This window comes from Chlorocebus sabaeus, chromosome 1 (genome assembly GCF_047675955.1).
Source record: "Chlorocebus sabaeus isolate Y175 chromosome 1, mChlSab1.0.hap1, whole genome shotgun sequence".
Lineage (NCBI taxonomy): Eukaryota > Metazoa > Chordata > Mammalia > Primates > Cercopithecidae > Chlorocebus > Chlorocebus sabaeus.
In genome coordinates this window covers 58,061,827-58,076,827 of record NC_132904.1, presented here as the reverse complement: position 1 = coordinate 58,076,827, position 15,001 = coordinate 58,061,827, and the positions used below count along the sequence as shown (strand labels likewise).

The 15,001-nt window shown below is 39.1% G+C and overlaps 1 protein-coding gene across 1 annotated transcript; it reads left to right on the top strand.

The window, feature by feature from the left end:
- The first annotated feature begins 11,082 nt into the window (after positions 1–11,082).
- On the top strand, positions 11,083–12,077 carry LOC103241216 (olfactory receptor 10A4). Its single transcript, XM_008008331.3, has one exon. It carries the CDS (start codon positions 11,106–11,108, stop codon positions 12,051–12,053), a length of 948 nt encoding a protein of 315 aa, XP_008006522.2. The 5' UTR covers positions 11,083–11,105; the 3' UTR covers positions 12,054–12,077.
- The last annotated feature ends 2,924 nt before the right edge of the window (positions 12,078–15,001 follow it).

Below are 15,001 nucleotides of genomic sequence, written 5' to 3'. Positions count from 1 at the left end.
GTTGTAATCTCAAGTAAGCATGGGAGCCAACAGGGATTTAGAGTATACCCTGGAAGAAGATAAGGGTTATTGGGGGAACAATAAATAGCTATTAATTTTTATCCACTGAGTAACCTCTTTATTAACACTTTTTTTGGAGGGGGGGGAATGTGAAGTATTTCCATAGAACAAAGTACAAGATGAGCATGCCATTCTAATCAATCAAAATAGAAAATCTCAAGTTATATAGATAGGAGTGAGATAGAAGGTCAGTACATTAAATATACCTTGTGGGAAAATTCAAGCACATAAGTGCAGATACCATGCTAGATACTAAGCAAACAGTAACAAGGCAGATAAGATTGCTGCTTTCAGTAAGAAACATGCAATCAAACATCTCTTTCAAAAACAGTAAGAAATATTCAATGTCCATTTGGGTCTTTGAATGAAGCCCTTGTTGTCTGGGGGGGAATTTTATCCCAAAGCATTGACTTTACCTTACTTCCTCAACTTCAATTCCTATTGCAGAAAGGTTAGAATGTTGACACTGTTAGTTGGAGTTTCTTCATCTTAGCATGGAGTTAATAACCTCCCCAACCAACAGCATCCCCAGTGAACTCTTTATGGTTTTTATTAATATTCTCTACTTCGTTTAGACAATGATTAATTGGTTATCTTCCTCATGTCTGAAAACTTCTGAGTTCAGATCAGAAATACTCCTGAGAACCAGCCCAAAAGAATGAAAAGTGAGGGGAACTATGGAAAGAATACTGGTACACTCCTCTAATCTCTCTTGGGTACAAACCTTGGAGGATAGATAGACCACTGAGTTTTGTCCCTTTATACTTGTAGCCTCACAAGTGCAGAAAAAGTTGGAGCTACTGTAAAGACCTTCCTCTAATTATAAGATTGCAGAATCTTCAAGAATTTTTGCACTCCTGGGAACTCCCCAAAACTCATACCTGTCAGAAAGTGAATCTATGACTTCACCTTAGGAAAACAAAGCACTGGGGGAATCACTTCCCTGCAGTAAACAGCAGGGAATGAAATAATCCTGAGACCCAGTCTGGAATACTCTAGAGTGACTGCACAGACTCAGTGCAGAACTGCTCTAGAGTGACATGCTGCACAGCTGGGGGCTTCTTTAGAGGGACTGACCCAGCCACAGCCCAGGATTTGCCTGGAGTGACTGACACAACCCTGGGACAAAGCTTCTTTGAGAATGTGACAAAGGTATAATCCAGAATTCACTAGCATTGTGGACTGAGACAAGCACAGCCCAGAGCATCTTTGGAATGACTGATGCCTCCGACACAGCCCAGGGCTTCTCTGCAACGACTTACACAGACAAAGCCATAATTTAGGACTCCCCTGCAGTCATTCACTCAGAAATAGCCTAAGGCTGTTCTAGAGTGACTGATATAGACCAGGGTTTCTCTGGAATTTATACAGACAGATGTCACTGGCGGGAGGTGAGTAAAGGGTAAGAGGGTGGGGCACAGACTTGAAACCTCTTGTATAGAGGCTCACCATAAAAAATGTGTCTTTTTGGGTACATTTCTCAAAGACAAGAAAAGAGAGCATGGGCCTCAAGCAAAGAACCTGGAGTTTTATAGGACTTGACAAATTAGGGAATCTAGGAAAGGATAGAACATAATGGTAAGATATGTATTGTGCTTTCGAATGTTCAAAATGTTTACGTATATATTATCTCTCATTTCACTCTCACAACTACCCTGACAGGTAGGTAGGACATTTATTACAATTACCATTTTACAATTGATAAAAACATAATTCAGAAAAGGTCATGTCAGCAGCTCAGCATCTCAGTTAAAAATAAATAAATGAATAAATAAACAGCCAGAATTTTAACTCTGAACTTAAGGCTCCAAAGTCCTTGCCATTGCAACTATGTGGTCTCAGACCATCATTTATGTGGTAGTTTCACAAAGTTCTTATGTTATCCAGTTCTTCCATACTGAAACAAAACACAGACTCTCTAAGATATTATCCCTGAAAGGAAAAATTCTGGACAGAGAAGCGGCTGACCAGGCAACCTCAACTAAGTTTCCGCCTAGCTTTTCCCTCCCGCTAGGGTTCTCTCCCATCTGTCTCTGATGGATACAGCCACAACCACACTTATCAAAGGTTCCGTGCTTTGCAAGACCAGTAGTAAAACAGTACCTGAATTATATTGCATGATAACAGCCTGACAGCTATAGCTACATGCGTGCAGTTATAGGAATACTTCACATCTTCCCAGCAACTTCCCCTCTACCATCCCTTCCCTACTTAGAGGAAAAACCTAAAAAACTAAAAACAGAAGAGAAGTCGAAGGGTATGAAAGAGAAAGTGAGGGAAGGATAAATCCAAAGAGAAAATATGAAGGAGAAGGTTAAAGAGGGATGAAGGCAAATGAAGGAAAATATAGAATTACAAGTATGAGGAGACACTTGAAAAGTCCTAAATCGGGTTTTCACATTGTATTTCTTGCAGCCCTAGGGCCCTTAAGATGCCTGAGGGGGACATTTCAGGGGACAAGAGAAAGTAAAACCCAAGCAGTAGAGCCCTGAGGCCCTGCCCCTGCCCTGGCTTTTCCTTATGGATTTAAGTATTGCAATTCCCTATAAAACCTGGTTTGTAAAAAAGGAGAGGACATCCCTGCTCTAAAAGTAAAAAACAAATAAACAAATAAAACCAAACCTACTATTAGGTATATGTGCGTTCTCTCAGCTTCATTTACTGAATATGCAGCAATACTCTGATAATGTCTGAATTTTCAGCCTTAGAACCTTTTTCTTCCCAGCCTTTAGTCACATGTTGGCCAGTGGCTAACTAGTATCTGGTTGTATATCTTCAGGAAATTCTCAAACTACGCTGTTTTGCACTTTTTTCTCTGGTTTCAACTATAATGGGCCTTGGTTACACTTCATTGGATTTTTTTCTGTCTATCCAGCACTGTTTCACTAAAAATTTTTGTTCAGAGGTTTTTTTTTTTTTAAACTATAGTAATATCAGTGATAATAATAAGGACAATAAGAATTCAGTTTGTACAGAGTTTTATAATTCTACATTTATTTCCATTTCTCTTATAATTTAAAACAGACAATAATTCAAAACATTGTTAAAAGGATTTTTTACAAAAACTTAAAAAACAATTACTTTAATCCATGATGGATTCACTAATAATTTCATGACAAAGAACATCATTAACTTTTTAAGATAAATACTCATATGGTAGGCCAATTCACTATTATTATTAAAATAAATGTTAATTCATAATTCAATAAATATTTATTATTACTTAATATGTACCAAGCAATGTAATATGGACATAATGATGGATGTGATTTTGTTTGTGTCTCCAAGGAGTATATAATTTGCAGGAGAGAACATATATGTAAAAATAATTAATATATAAAACCATTGTTATAATAAGGGTACTTTTAAATGTTATGATGAACACAAGGAGAGAACAATTAATTATACCCATATGGGGAATGAGGATGATCCAAAAGGCTTTACAAGGAAGTTGACGTTAGATCTCAGATTAAGGAATGAGAGCCAAAATGGTTTAGCTGTGCTTCAACAAGATATTTGACTAATTCTTTCATGAGCTCTCTGTTGCCACATTAACAGATGACAACACTTATAACTGTGTTTTTAAAAAACCCAACCAGTATCTGAAATGATTTAAGGTCACTGAGAGAAAAAATAGATAGCTTTGCCCAGAAAGTATAGAATAAAAAATTGGTGTCAATTTTAGGATATGGTTTAATTGATGTGTCTGAGTGTCTTGACCCTCTCCCGGGAAACATTTTGATTAAATATTTTAGGGGAGTGGATACCCAAGGCACACTGAGAAATGTAAAGCTATTATATTAGAATAAAGCTTTTAAAATATTTTCTCAGAACACAGCAAAATATTTAAACAAAAGAAATAAACCTTGGAAGACAAAACCCAGTAATATACCACCTATTAAAAAATATCCATAAGAGTTCTGACTTTGTAGGCTCAGTTAGAGATCCAACAGTGTCATCAAAGTGCTATAAAAATAATTCAACTTTAGGCTGCATTAAATACGGAGCACTTGGAGTTAAGCACTTTGTTAGGTGCAAAAAATACAGGATGAACAAATGGATTTGTCCTCACGTTGTTAACAATTAAGATAATATAAATAGATGCACAGGTACACAATTATAAAAATACTCTAAGAGTTTTACACAAAGCGTTATGAGACAGAAAAAAAAAGTATTGATTCTGCCAAGGGAGGACAAGAAACTTCAAAAAGTGATGTTTTAGCCAATTCTTACAAGATGAGCAGAAGGTTATACTTTTAAAACTCCTACATATGAGTAAGAACATGTGATATTTATCTTTCTGTGCCTGGCTTATTTTACTTAACATAATGACCATCCCAACACGAAGAAATGATGGTTGAGGTGATGGATATCCCAAATATCCTGATTTGATCATTATGCATTGTATACATGTATCAAAATATCACATGTACTCCCAAAATATGTCCAACTATTACATATCAATTAAAAATATAGAGACTAAGGGTAAAGAATTTGAAGTAAAGCAAGTAAGAATAACCCAAAACCTAAAAAAGAAGTTATACATAGTTTCAGGGGAAGGATTCCAACAGAAGAGTGCTGGATGCATAAACATAGGAGTGCTGAGAGACTACGACGTGTGAAGGAACACAAAGTATTTTTGTGTGACTGAAAAATCAGCTGCACTGGGGATTTGAAACTGGAAAAATAAGCAGAGATCATAGGAAAACACCTTGTCAAAGGATTTACTTTATCCCAGGGGCCATATGGAGTAATTGAAAGACATTAAGCAGGTAAGTGACTTAACCAGAGTTGCTGACAGATCACATACAAGCCAAGGATGGTTTGAAGAGAATGAACCGGAAGCAGGTTCCTACCATACTCCAGGCCAGAAAATGAATCCAGAACCTAAAGGCAGTGGTGGTAGAGCTGAAGAAGGTGACACTGAATTAGTTTTTAGGAGTAAAAATTATCAAATTTGGGGGACAAATTGAAGGATTATATCCGAGTTCTTGGCTTATACTTTGGGGTGGTGCCATTTACTGAAATGGGTAGCTATAAAGAGGAGGTTTGAGGTGGAGGAAGCAGACAAGTACATTTAGATCTCTTATCATTGTTTAAGTCTGTGTTAATTGTATGATGCTATACTATATTCTTTTGTGCCTTTGTCTAAATTCCTTATGAATGGGTCTCACTGTACCTACTTTGTGTCTGTATAGATGTTTCCCTGATTACCACATTTTCTTCATTATTATTAAATTCATTCAATAACAATTTATTGGGCATCTACCTTTCTAGGCATTGGGGTAAAAAATTGAATAACACAATTTCTATTTCAAGGAGTATGTCATCTACCATATGAGACAGATACATATAATAATGATTATTCTAAAATAAGAACTATGAAAGTGGTATTCCAATTCTCCAATGTTACTAATATATTGAAATTTTCTGCCCATCTTTAGAAATTGTGTTATTTGTTCTTACTACCATCCTGTACTGGATACTGGCTTGTCCTCACCTGTGGGCTCAGATTTATTCCCATTCTCAAAAAGTGAGTGCAAGTATCACTTGACAGCCAAATCCCTGACTTAGACTCAGACAACCCAGGATGCCAACACTTGCTGAAAAAACTACTCAGCTTCTCTGTGTCTCAGGTTCCTTGACTGTAAAATGAGTATAATAATACTATCTGTATCTTCAGGTGTTGTGAGAATCAAATAAGATAATACATGCAAAATACTTGGAATGATGTGTGGTGCTTATTTGATGCTTCATAAATGTTCTTTCTTACTATGAAAGTAGATGAGGTATCAAGGATGTTTTCGTAAAAGAAGGGATTCTCTAGTTGAATTGTTTTAAATGAATGTGAATCAGCAAAAAAATTAAAATAGCATTTTCTCATTTTTTTCTCTTTACTGCCCTCTTTCCTTCACCAATCTAAATTCACCTCTTGCACCTGCTCAGAACTTTACTCAAATATCATATTCTCATTGAAGCTTTCTCTGACACTTTCCACCCCTAAATGTTTATCTCCTTCTCTACTAATTTATTCTTTTCCATTGCTCTTATATACTATACTTTCTACTAACATTATTTATTTATTTATTTTTGAGATAGAATTTCACCCTTGTTGCCCATGTTGGAGTGCAGTGTGTGATCTCAGCGGCTCACCGCAACTTCTGCCCCCAGCCCCCAACCCCCCCACCCCCACCGTGTTCCAGCAATTCTCCTGCCTCAGCCTCCTGAGTAGCTGGGATTACAGGCACGCACCACCACGCGGAGCTAATTTTGTATTTTTAGTAGAGACAGGGTTTCTCTGTGTTGGTCAGGCTAGTCTTGAACTCCCGACCTCAGGTGATCCACCAGCCTCGGCCTCCCAAAGTACTGGGATTACAAGCGTGAGCCTCTGTGCCTAGCCTAACATAATTTGTTTATAACCTGTCTTCCCTATAATAAGACGAGTTTTATGAGGGCAGAGATTTTTGCTTGTTTTATTTGCTAATATATTATCTTCAGTATCTAAAACAGAGAATAGCATACAGAATTATCTTCTGATAATCAACGTTTATTGAATAAATTATTTTATTTTAGAGATTGAATATTAGGGGCTATAGTGAGTTTTGGCAATGAGTTGGATAAGAAGATTTTGGAAGATAGGTCTAGCATTATATCAATAATTATAATGGTTAACATTTATGGAGCATGTACAGTATAGCAGACAACACGCTAAGTGCTTCAGATTTTATTCCTCCATATGTTTTTTTTTATTATTATATGTTAAGTTCTAGGGTACATGTGCACAATGTGCAGGTTTACATATGTATACTTGTGCCATGTTGGTGTGCTGCACCCGTCAACTTGTCAGCACCCATCAACTCGTCATTTACATCAGGTATAACTCCCAGTGCCATCCCTCCCCCTCCCCCCCTCCCCATAATAGGCCCCTGTGTGTGATGTTCCCCTTCCCGAATCCAAGTGATCTCATTGTTCAGTTCCCACCTATGAGTGAGAACATGCGGTGTTTGGTTTTCTGTTCTTGTGATAGTTTGCTGAGAATGATGGTTTCCAGCTGCATCCATGTCCCTACAAAGGACACAAACTCATCCCTTTTTATGGCTGCATAGTATTCCATGGTGTATATGTGCCACATTTTCTTAATCCAGTCTGTCACTGATGGACATTTGGGTTGATTCCAAGTCTTTGCTATTGTGAATAGTGCCGCAATAAACATATGTGTGCATGTGTCTTTATAGCAGCATGATTTATAATCCTTTGGGTATATACCCAGTAATGGGATGGCTGGGTCATATGGTACATCTAGTTCTAGATCCTTGAGGAATCGCCATAGTGTTTTCCATAATGGTTGAACTAGTATACAATCCCACCAACAGTGTAAAAGTGTTCCTATTTCTCCACATCCTCTCCAGCACCTGTTGTTTCCTGACTTTTTAATGATTGCCATTCTAACTGGTGATGGTATCTCATTGTGGTTTTGATTTGCATTTCTCTGATGGCCAGTGACGATGAGCATTTTTTCATGTGTCTGTTGGCTGTATGCATGTCTTCTTTTGAGAACTGTCTGTTCATATCCTTTGCCCACTTTTTGATGGGGTTGTTTGTTTTTTTCTTGTAAATTTGTTTGAGTTCTTTGTAGGTTCTGGATATTAGCCCTTTGTCAGCTGAGTAGATGGCAAAAATTTTCTCCCATTCTGTAGGTTGCCTGTTCACTCTGATGGTAGTTTCTTTTGCTGTGCAGAAGCTCTTTATTTAATTAGATCCCATTTATCAATTTTGGCTTTTGTTGCTGTTGCTTTTGGTGTTTTAGACATGAAGTCCTTGCCCATGCCTATGTCCTGAATGGTACTACCTAGGTTTTCTTCTAGGGTTTTCATGGCATTAGGTCTGACATTTAAGTCTCTAATCCATCTTGAATTAATTTTCGTATAAGGAGTAAGGAAAGGATCCAGTTTCAGCTTTCTACTTATGGCTAGCCAATTTTCCCAGCACCATTTATTAAATAGAGAATCCTTTCCCCATTTCTTGTTTTTCTGAGGCTTGTCAAAGATCAGATGGCTGTAGATGTGTGGTATTATTTCTGAGGACTCTGTTCTGTTCCATTGGTCTATATCTCTGTTTTGGTACCAGTACCATGCTGTTTTCATTACTGTAGCCTTATAGTGTAGTTTGATGTCAGGTAGCGTGATGCCTCCAGCTTTGTTCTTTTAACTTAGGATTGTCTTGGCAATGCGGGGTCTTTTTTGGTTCCATATGAACTTTAAAGCAGTTTTTTTTCCAATTCTGTGAAGAAAGTCATTGGTAGCTTGATGGGGATGGCATTGAATCTATAGATTACCTTGGGCAGTATGGCCATTTTCACGATATTGATTCTTCCTATCCATGAGCATGGTATGTTCTTCCATTTGTTTGTATCCTCTTTTATTTCACTGAGTAGTGGTTTGTAGTTCTCCTTGAAGAGCTCCTTTACATCCCTTGTAAGTTGGATTCCTAGGTATTCTATTCTCTTTGAAACAATTGTGAATGGAAGTTCATTCATGATTTGGCTCTCTGTTTGTCTGTTACTGGTGTATAAGAATGCTTGTGATTTTTGCACATTGATTTTGTATCCTGAGACTTTGCTGAAGTTGCTTATCAGCTTAAGGGGATTTTGGGCTGAGACAATGGGGTTTTCTAAATATACAATCATGTCATCTGCAAACAGGGACAATTTGACTTCCTCTTTTCCTAACTGAATACCCTTGATTTCTTTCTCTTGCCTGACTGCCCTAGACAGAACTTCAAACACTATGTTGAATAGTAGTGGCAAGAGAGGGCATCCCTGTCTTGTGCCAGTTTTCAAAGAGAATGCTTCCAGGTTTTGCCCATTCAGTATGATATTGGCTGTGGGTTTGTCATAAATAGCTCTGATTATTTTGAGATATGTTCCATGAATACCAAATTTATTGAGAGTTCTTCTCTCAGTTCATCAAAGTCATTCTCTGTCCAACTTTGATCTGTTGCTGGTGATGAACTGCATTCCTTTTGAGGGGGAGATGCGCTCTGATTTTTTGAATTTCCAGTTTTTCTGCCCTGCTTTTTCCTCATCTTTGTGGTTTTATCTGCCTTTGGTCTTTGATGATGGTGATGTACTGATGGGGTTTTGGTGTGGGTGTCCTTCCTGTTTGTTAGTTTTCCTTCTAACAGTCTGGACCCTCAGCAGTAGGTCTGTTGGAGATTGCCTGAGGTCCACTCCAGACCCTGTTTGCCTGGGTATCAGCAGCAGAGGCTGCAGAAGATAGAATATTGCTGAACAGCAAGTGTTCCTGTCTGATTGTTGCTCTGGAAGCTTCGTCTCAGGGGTGTACCCTGCCGTGTGAGGTGTGGGACGTCAGTCTGCACCTAGTGGGGGATGTCTCCCAGGTAGGCTACTCAAGGGTCAGGGACCCACTTGAGCAGGCAGTCTGTCAGTTCTCAGATCTCAACCTCAGTGTTGGGAGATCCACTGCTCTCTTCAAAGCTGTCAGACAGGGTCATTTGCATCTGAAGAGGTTTCTGCTGCTTTTTGTTTAGCTATGCCCTGTCCCCAGAGGTGGAGTCTACAGAGACAGGCCGGCCTCCTTGAGCTGCTGTGGGCTCCACCCAGTTCGAGCTTCCAGGCAGCTGTGTTTACCTACTTTAGCCTCAGCAATGGCAGGCGCCCCTCCCCCAGCCTGGCTGCTGCCTTGCAGTTAGAATGCAGACTGCTGTGCTAGCAATGAGGGAGGCTCCGTGAGAATGGGACCCTCCCAGCCAGGTGTGTGATATAATCTCCTGGTGTGCCCTTTGCTAAGACCCTTGGTAAAGCGCAGTATTAGGGTGGGAGTTACCCGATTTTCCAGGTGTTGTGTGTCTCAATTCCCCTGGCTAGGAAAAGGGATTCCCTTCCCCCTTGCGTTTCCCAGGTGAGGTGATACCGTGCCCTGCTTCAGCTCTTGCTGGTCGGGCTGCACCAGCTGACCAGTGCTGATTGTCTGGCACTTCCCAGTGAGATGAACCTGGTACCTCAGTTGAAAATGCAGAAATCACCCGTTGTCTGTGTCACTCACGCTGGGAGCTAGAGACTGGAGCTGTTCCTATTCGGCCATCTTGCTCCGAAGATCCTCCATATATTTATGGTCATCAAAAAGAATTTCAGGGTCCCAATTTTGAAGCTTCATTATTAATGCCATGATGAAATCTTTTATTTCCTTTTCATGGGATTTCATATTATTAATCAAACTTGTATATTTAAGTTGTATTTTATTAATATGTAAAATGTGAGCTTCAAGTTTCTTGAGAGTGAAGACACAAGTCAACCAGGAGAGCTGATGAAAAAGTTCATGCTGAACCCATCTAGATTCTGTCCATGGTTCTGATGCTATCTTGACACATAAAACTACTTGGAAAATACTCATCCCTGGGATCAAGATAAGCCACACTGCCTATGTTATGTGTCTTCTTGTTTACATGGCAATTTTCAGAGTGTATTGATATTCTTACAACACAGTGAAACCTTCCTGAGTATGGGTTTCTTGAGACTGAGACACATTTGGGTCTCCTCCTCAGGAATCATTTAGTAATTGTTGAATCAGTTTCTTTGATTTTTCTCCTTTCTACATTTTTGTTTTGCAAAAAATACACCCGCCTGACCTCACCAGTTTTCATCATATATCAAGACCTCTCTCTTCATAAATGCTTGGCCTGCCTTTCTTAGCACATTATTGAAGAGAGATAGGTAGGAGCATGAACGTAAAGCTGTGATTTTGGCCATTCTCTACAGAGAACAGAAAAATCAGGACATGTATAGATATATATGATATGTTAATTAAGTCTGGAAAAGTAGAATTCTTCTCCCCAAAAACTGTGAATCTAATGGCCAAGTTTGTTTTATTATATTTTGGAGAGTATAGACGTTTGATCCTCAACAACTATAACAAGGAAAGTAGAGAATGAGGCCTTTATAAGAATATAATAGAGGTATAAATAACATATGAGATTTCTTCTACCTTCCTAGATTTTGAATGCCCAGTGAAGTCCTTGGCTGAAGAATGATGTGGGAAAACTGGACAATTGTCAGTGAATTTGTTCTTGTGAGCTTCTCATCCCTGTCCACTGAGCTTCAGGCTCTGCTGTTTCTTCTTTTCTTGACCATTTACCTGGTTACTTTAATGGGCAATGTCCTCATCATCCTGGTCACTATAGCTGACTCTGCACTACAAAGTCCTATGTACTTCTTCCTCAGAAATTTGTCCTTCCTGGAGATAGGTTTCAACTTGGTTATTGTGCCCAAGATGCTGGGGACCCTGATCATTCAAGACACAACCATCTCCTTCCTTGGATGTGCCACTCAGATGTATTTCTTCTTCTTTTTTGGAGCTGCTGAGTGCTACCTCCTGGCCACCATGGCATATGACCGCTATGTGGCCATCTGTGACCCCTTGCACTACCCAGTCATCATAGGCCACAGATCCTGTGGCCAGCTGGCAGCTGCCTCTTGGTTCTCAGGGTTTCCAGTGGCCACTGTGCAAACGACATGGATTTTCAGTTTCCCTTTTTGTGGCCCCAACAGGGTGAACCACTTCTTCTGTGACAGTCCTCCTGTTATTGCACTGGTCTGTGCTGACACCTCTCTGTTTGAACTGGAGGCTCTGACAGCCACTGTTCTATTCATTCTCTTTCCTTTCTTGCTGATCCTGGGATCCTATGTCCGCATCCTCTCCACTATCTTCAGGATGCCGTCGGCTGAGGGCAAACACAAGGCCTTTTCCACCTGTTCCTCCCATCTCCTAGTTGTCTCCCTCTTCTACAGCACTGCCATCCTCATGTATTTCCGACCCCGATCTAGTGCCTCTCCTGAGAGTAAGAAGCTGCTATCACTCTCTTACACAGTGGTGACTCCCATGTTGAACCCCATCATCTACAGCTTAAGGAATAATGAAGTGAAGGTTGCACTGAAGCGGGTTATCCACAGGATGCTGGGTTCTCAGAAACTATGATTGGCTTAGATGTAAACTGAAGGGGTAAAATGTAAGCACACACAAACAAACAGAAAAATGAATTCCTCAAGTGGGTTTTGTGTTTCTGCTCTTTCCAGGTGACACAGTATGTCTACTGAAATTTTATACTTTCTACTAAGACCTATTTCTGAAAGAAAGAACATGAGTAATGAAATAAAGCATTATAGTATTCCATAGTATCTATGGGATGGTGGTACCAGTGTCTCTGGAAATGCTGCTAATTTATATAAATTAGGATCCTCTGAAGATCAATAATTACAATCCACCATTTTTTAAAATTTGTTTTAACCTTTCTTGAACTCCCACATCCATTTCATTTTATAATTTTCTGCTTTACTTTCTTCTATTTGTCCAAAACCTACCTGCATATTTCTAGGCTGTCTTTGTTTACAAAGTAATTAAAATAACAATAATAATGCTAATAAATAGTAGAGTTTTGTTTTATCCTTTTACTCATGTTTTTCAATGAATTTGAGTTTGAACACAAAATTTTAACAAATTTTTATTCAGCACTCAGCATATGTCAGATTCCGTTTAGGCCCTGAAGACACACTGGTGACTAAAACAGATAAATTTCTTACCCCATATAATTTACATCCTAGTGATAAAGACAGAAAATAAAAAGATACTTCAGTCCTCTAGTGGTTTATAAAGTATACATGTTTAGAGGACTAGCAATTGAAGAGTTCTGTCTCTGCTACTAGTCAGTCTGTGCCTTATCTGGAGAAAGGTTACTCCACAATGACTACTGTCTAAATCTCACATTATTCACCTGGTATATGAGAGCTGCTTGACAGAAAAGGTGTAAAGAACTCCCAGTCAAGTATAGTGGAGAAATTATGGGGAACTGGTGTAAAGAACCCAAAGATTTTTTGCTTATGGGATTTTTTTTCTGTAATCTTATTGTGATTGGATGGAATCAATTTTTTTTTTCAAGCTTGTGTATCTTTCAGCCACATAGTAGCCTCTGTTTATGATTTTACCTAGTGAACACAGTCCAACTCTGGACTCAACAAACAGCAGCCTTGGATATGGGCAATATAACTGTGTGTAAACATACTCCTAGCAATTCATTGATAATTACAGGGTGAAAGTATATCTACTACACAGGCATGTCTGCCTCACCAACTCTATAAACAACCCTATCTCTGTGTGCCATAGAAGTACCAGGACCAGTTTCCTTTCCTGCACAAAGTGTCCTTCAGCTCTAGTGATACAAGGGCTGAAAGACAGCTTATTCTGTAAAATGGCCATAAGAATTTTCAAAAGAAAAGGCAGATCATGGGGTTGTATTTGCATGATGGCAATCACACAAACAGATTGACACCATTAAAAATTGATAGTCTCCAATTTCAGTGAAACTTTAATCACTTCTTCACATTCCTTTTTCTTGACCTTGGTGGGTAAGGTAAATAGTGGCCCCCTCTAATATATCTATATTCTAGTCCTTGGAACCTGTGAAGGTGGTACCTTCCATGGTAAAAGGGCTGCAGATGTGATTGACTTAAGGATTCTCATATAGGGAGATTATCCTGTGCTATTTGGATAGACCCAATCTAATCACAAGGATCCTTCTAAGAGGGAGGCAAGATGATCAGAAGGAGGGACAGAAAAATGTAAGCATGGAAGCAGAGGTTAGAGAAGACAGAAGGTGATACGCTACTGATTTTGAAATTAGAAGACAGGAGGCCGGGCGCGGTGGCTCAAGCCTGTAATCCCAGCACTTTGGGAGGCCGAGACGGGCGGATCACGAGGTCAGGAGATCGAGACCATCCTGGCTAACACGGTGAAACCCCGTCTCTACTAAAAAAAATACAAAAAAAAAAAAAAAAAAAAAAAAAAACTAGCCGGGCGAGGTGGCGGGCGCCTGTAGTCCCAGCTACTCGGGAGGCTGAGGCAGGAGAATGGCCTAAACCCGGGAGGCGGAGCTTGCAGTGAGCTGAGATCCAGCCACTGCACTCCAGCCTGGGCGACAGAGCCAGACTGTGTCTCAAAAAAAAAAAAAAAAAAAAAAAAAAAAAGAAATTAGAAGACAGGGCCATGATCCAGGAATGCAGGCAGCCTGTGGAAGCTGAAAAAGTCAAGGGGACAAAATTTTCCCCTAGAGCCTTCAGAAGATAACGTAGGTCTTGCTAACACCTTAATTTTAACTCAATGAAACTGATTTTGGACTTTTGAACTCTAGAATTCTCAGATAACAAATCCATGTTGTTTTAAGCAACTAGGTTTGTGGTAATTTGTTACAGCAGCAATACAACACTAACGCATTTGGTCACACCTTATTCTTCTCAGCTAATATCCAAGTGTTTGCTACTTTTCCCTGTACCATTCTTCCTTCTTTTATTCAAGAAAACAACTTTTACTTCATCAAGAAAATTGGGGTGATCAGATTTAAATGACTTTTAATTATGCCCTTACATCTAAAAATGTGTCCATCTATGCCCACATCCATGCCTATTTCTCTTCATCTCAGAAATACTTGATTTCGTAGCCTCTTGTCTATGAACCATGCTTCCTGTGGTATCTCATCTGTTTCACCTGTAACTTCAACCTCTTCCCCTCTTTTGTCTCAAGCTGTAAACATGCCCTGATCGTTAAAAATGAATTACAATCTTGATCACGTTTCTCTTATCTTTCTTATTTACTCTCAGACTTACTTTTGTACCATCCTTATTGAAATACCTTACATATTATAAAACTCACCTATTTAAAGTTTATAATTCATTTTTTTTTTTAGCATATTCACAATGTTGTGCAACCATCACCACAATCTAAGTTTACAACAATTTTATCACCCCTAAAGGAAAGCCCATACCCATTAGCATCAGACAATTTCTTGGGAAAAAAACTTTATAATTTCTGTTTTATTTTCATTAAATTTACTATTTATTCACTAAAATCTAGTTTCTTCCCCTATCACTTCATTG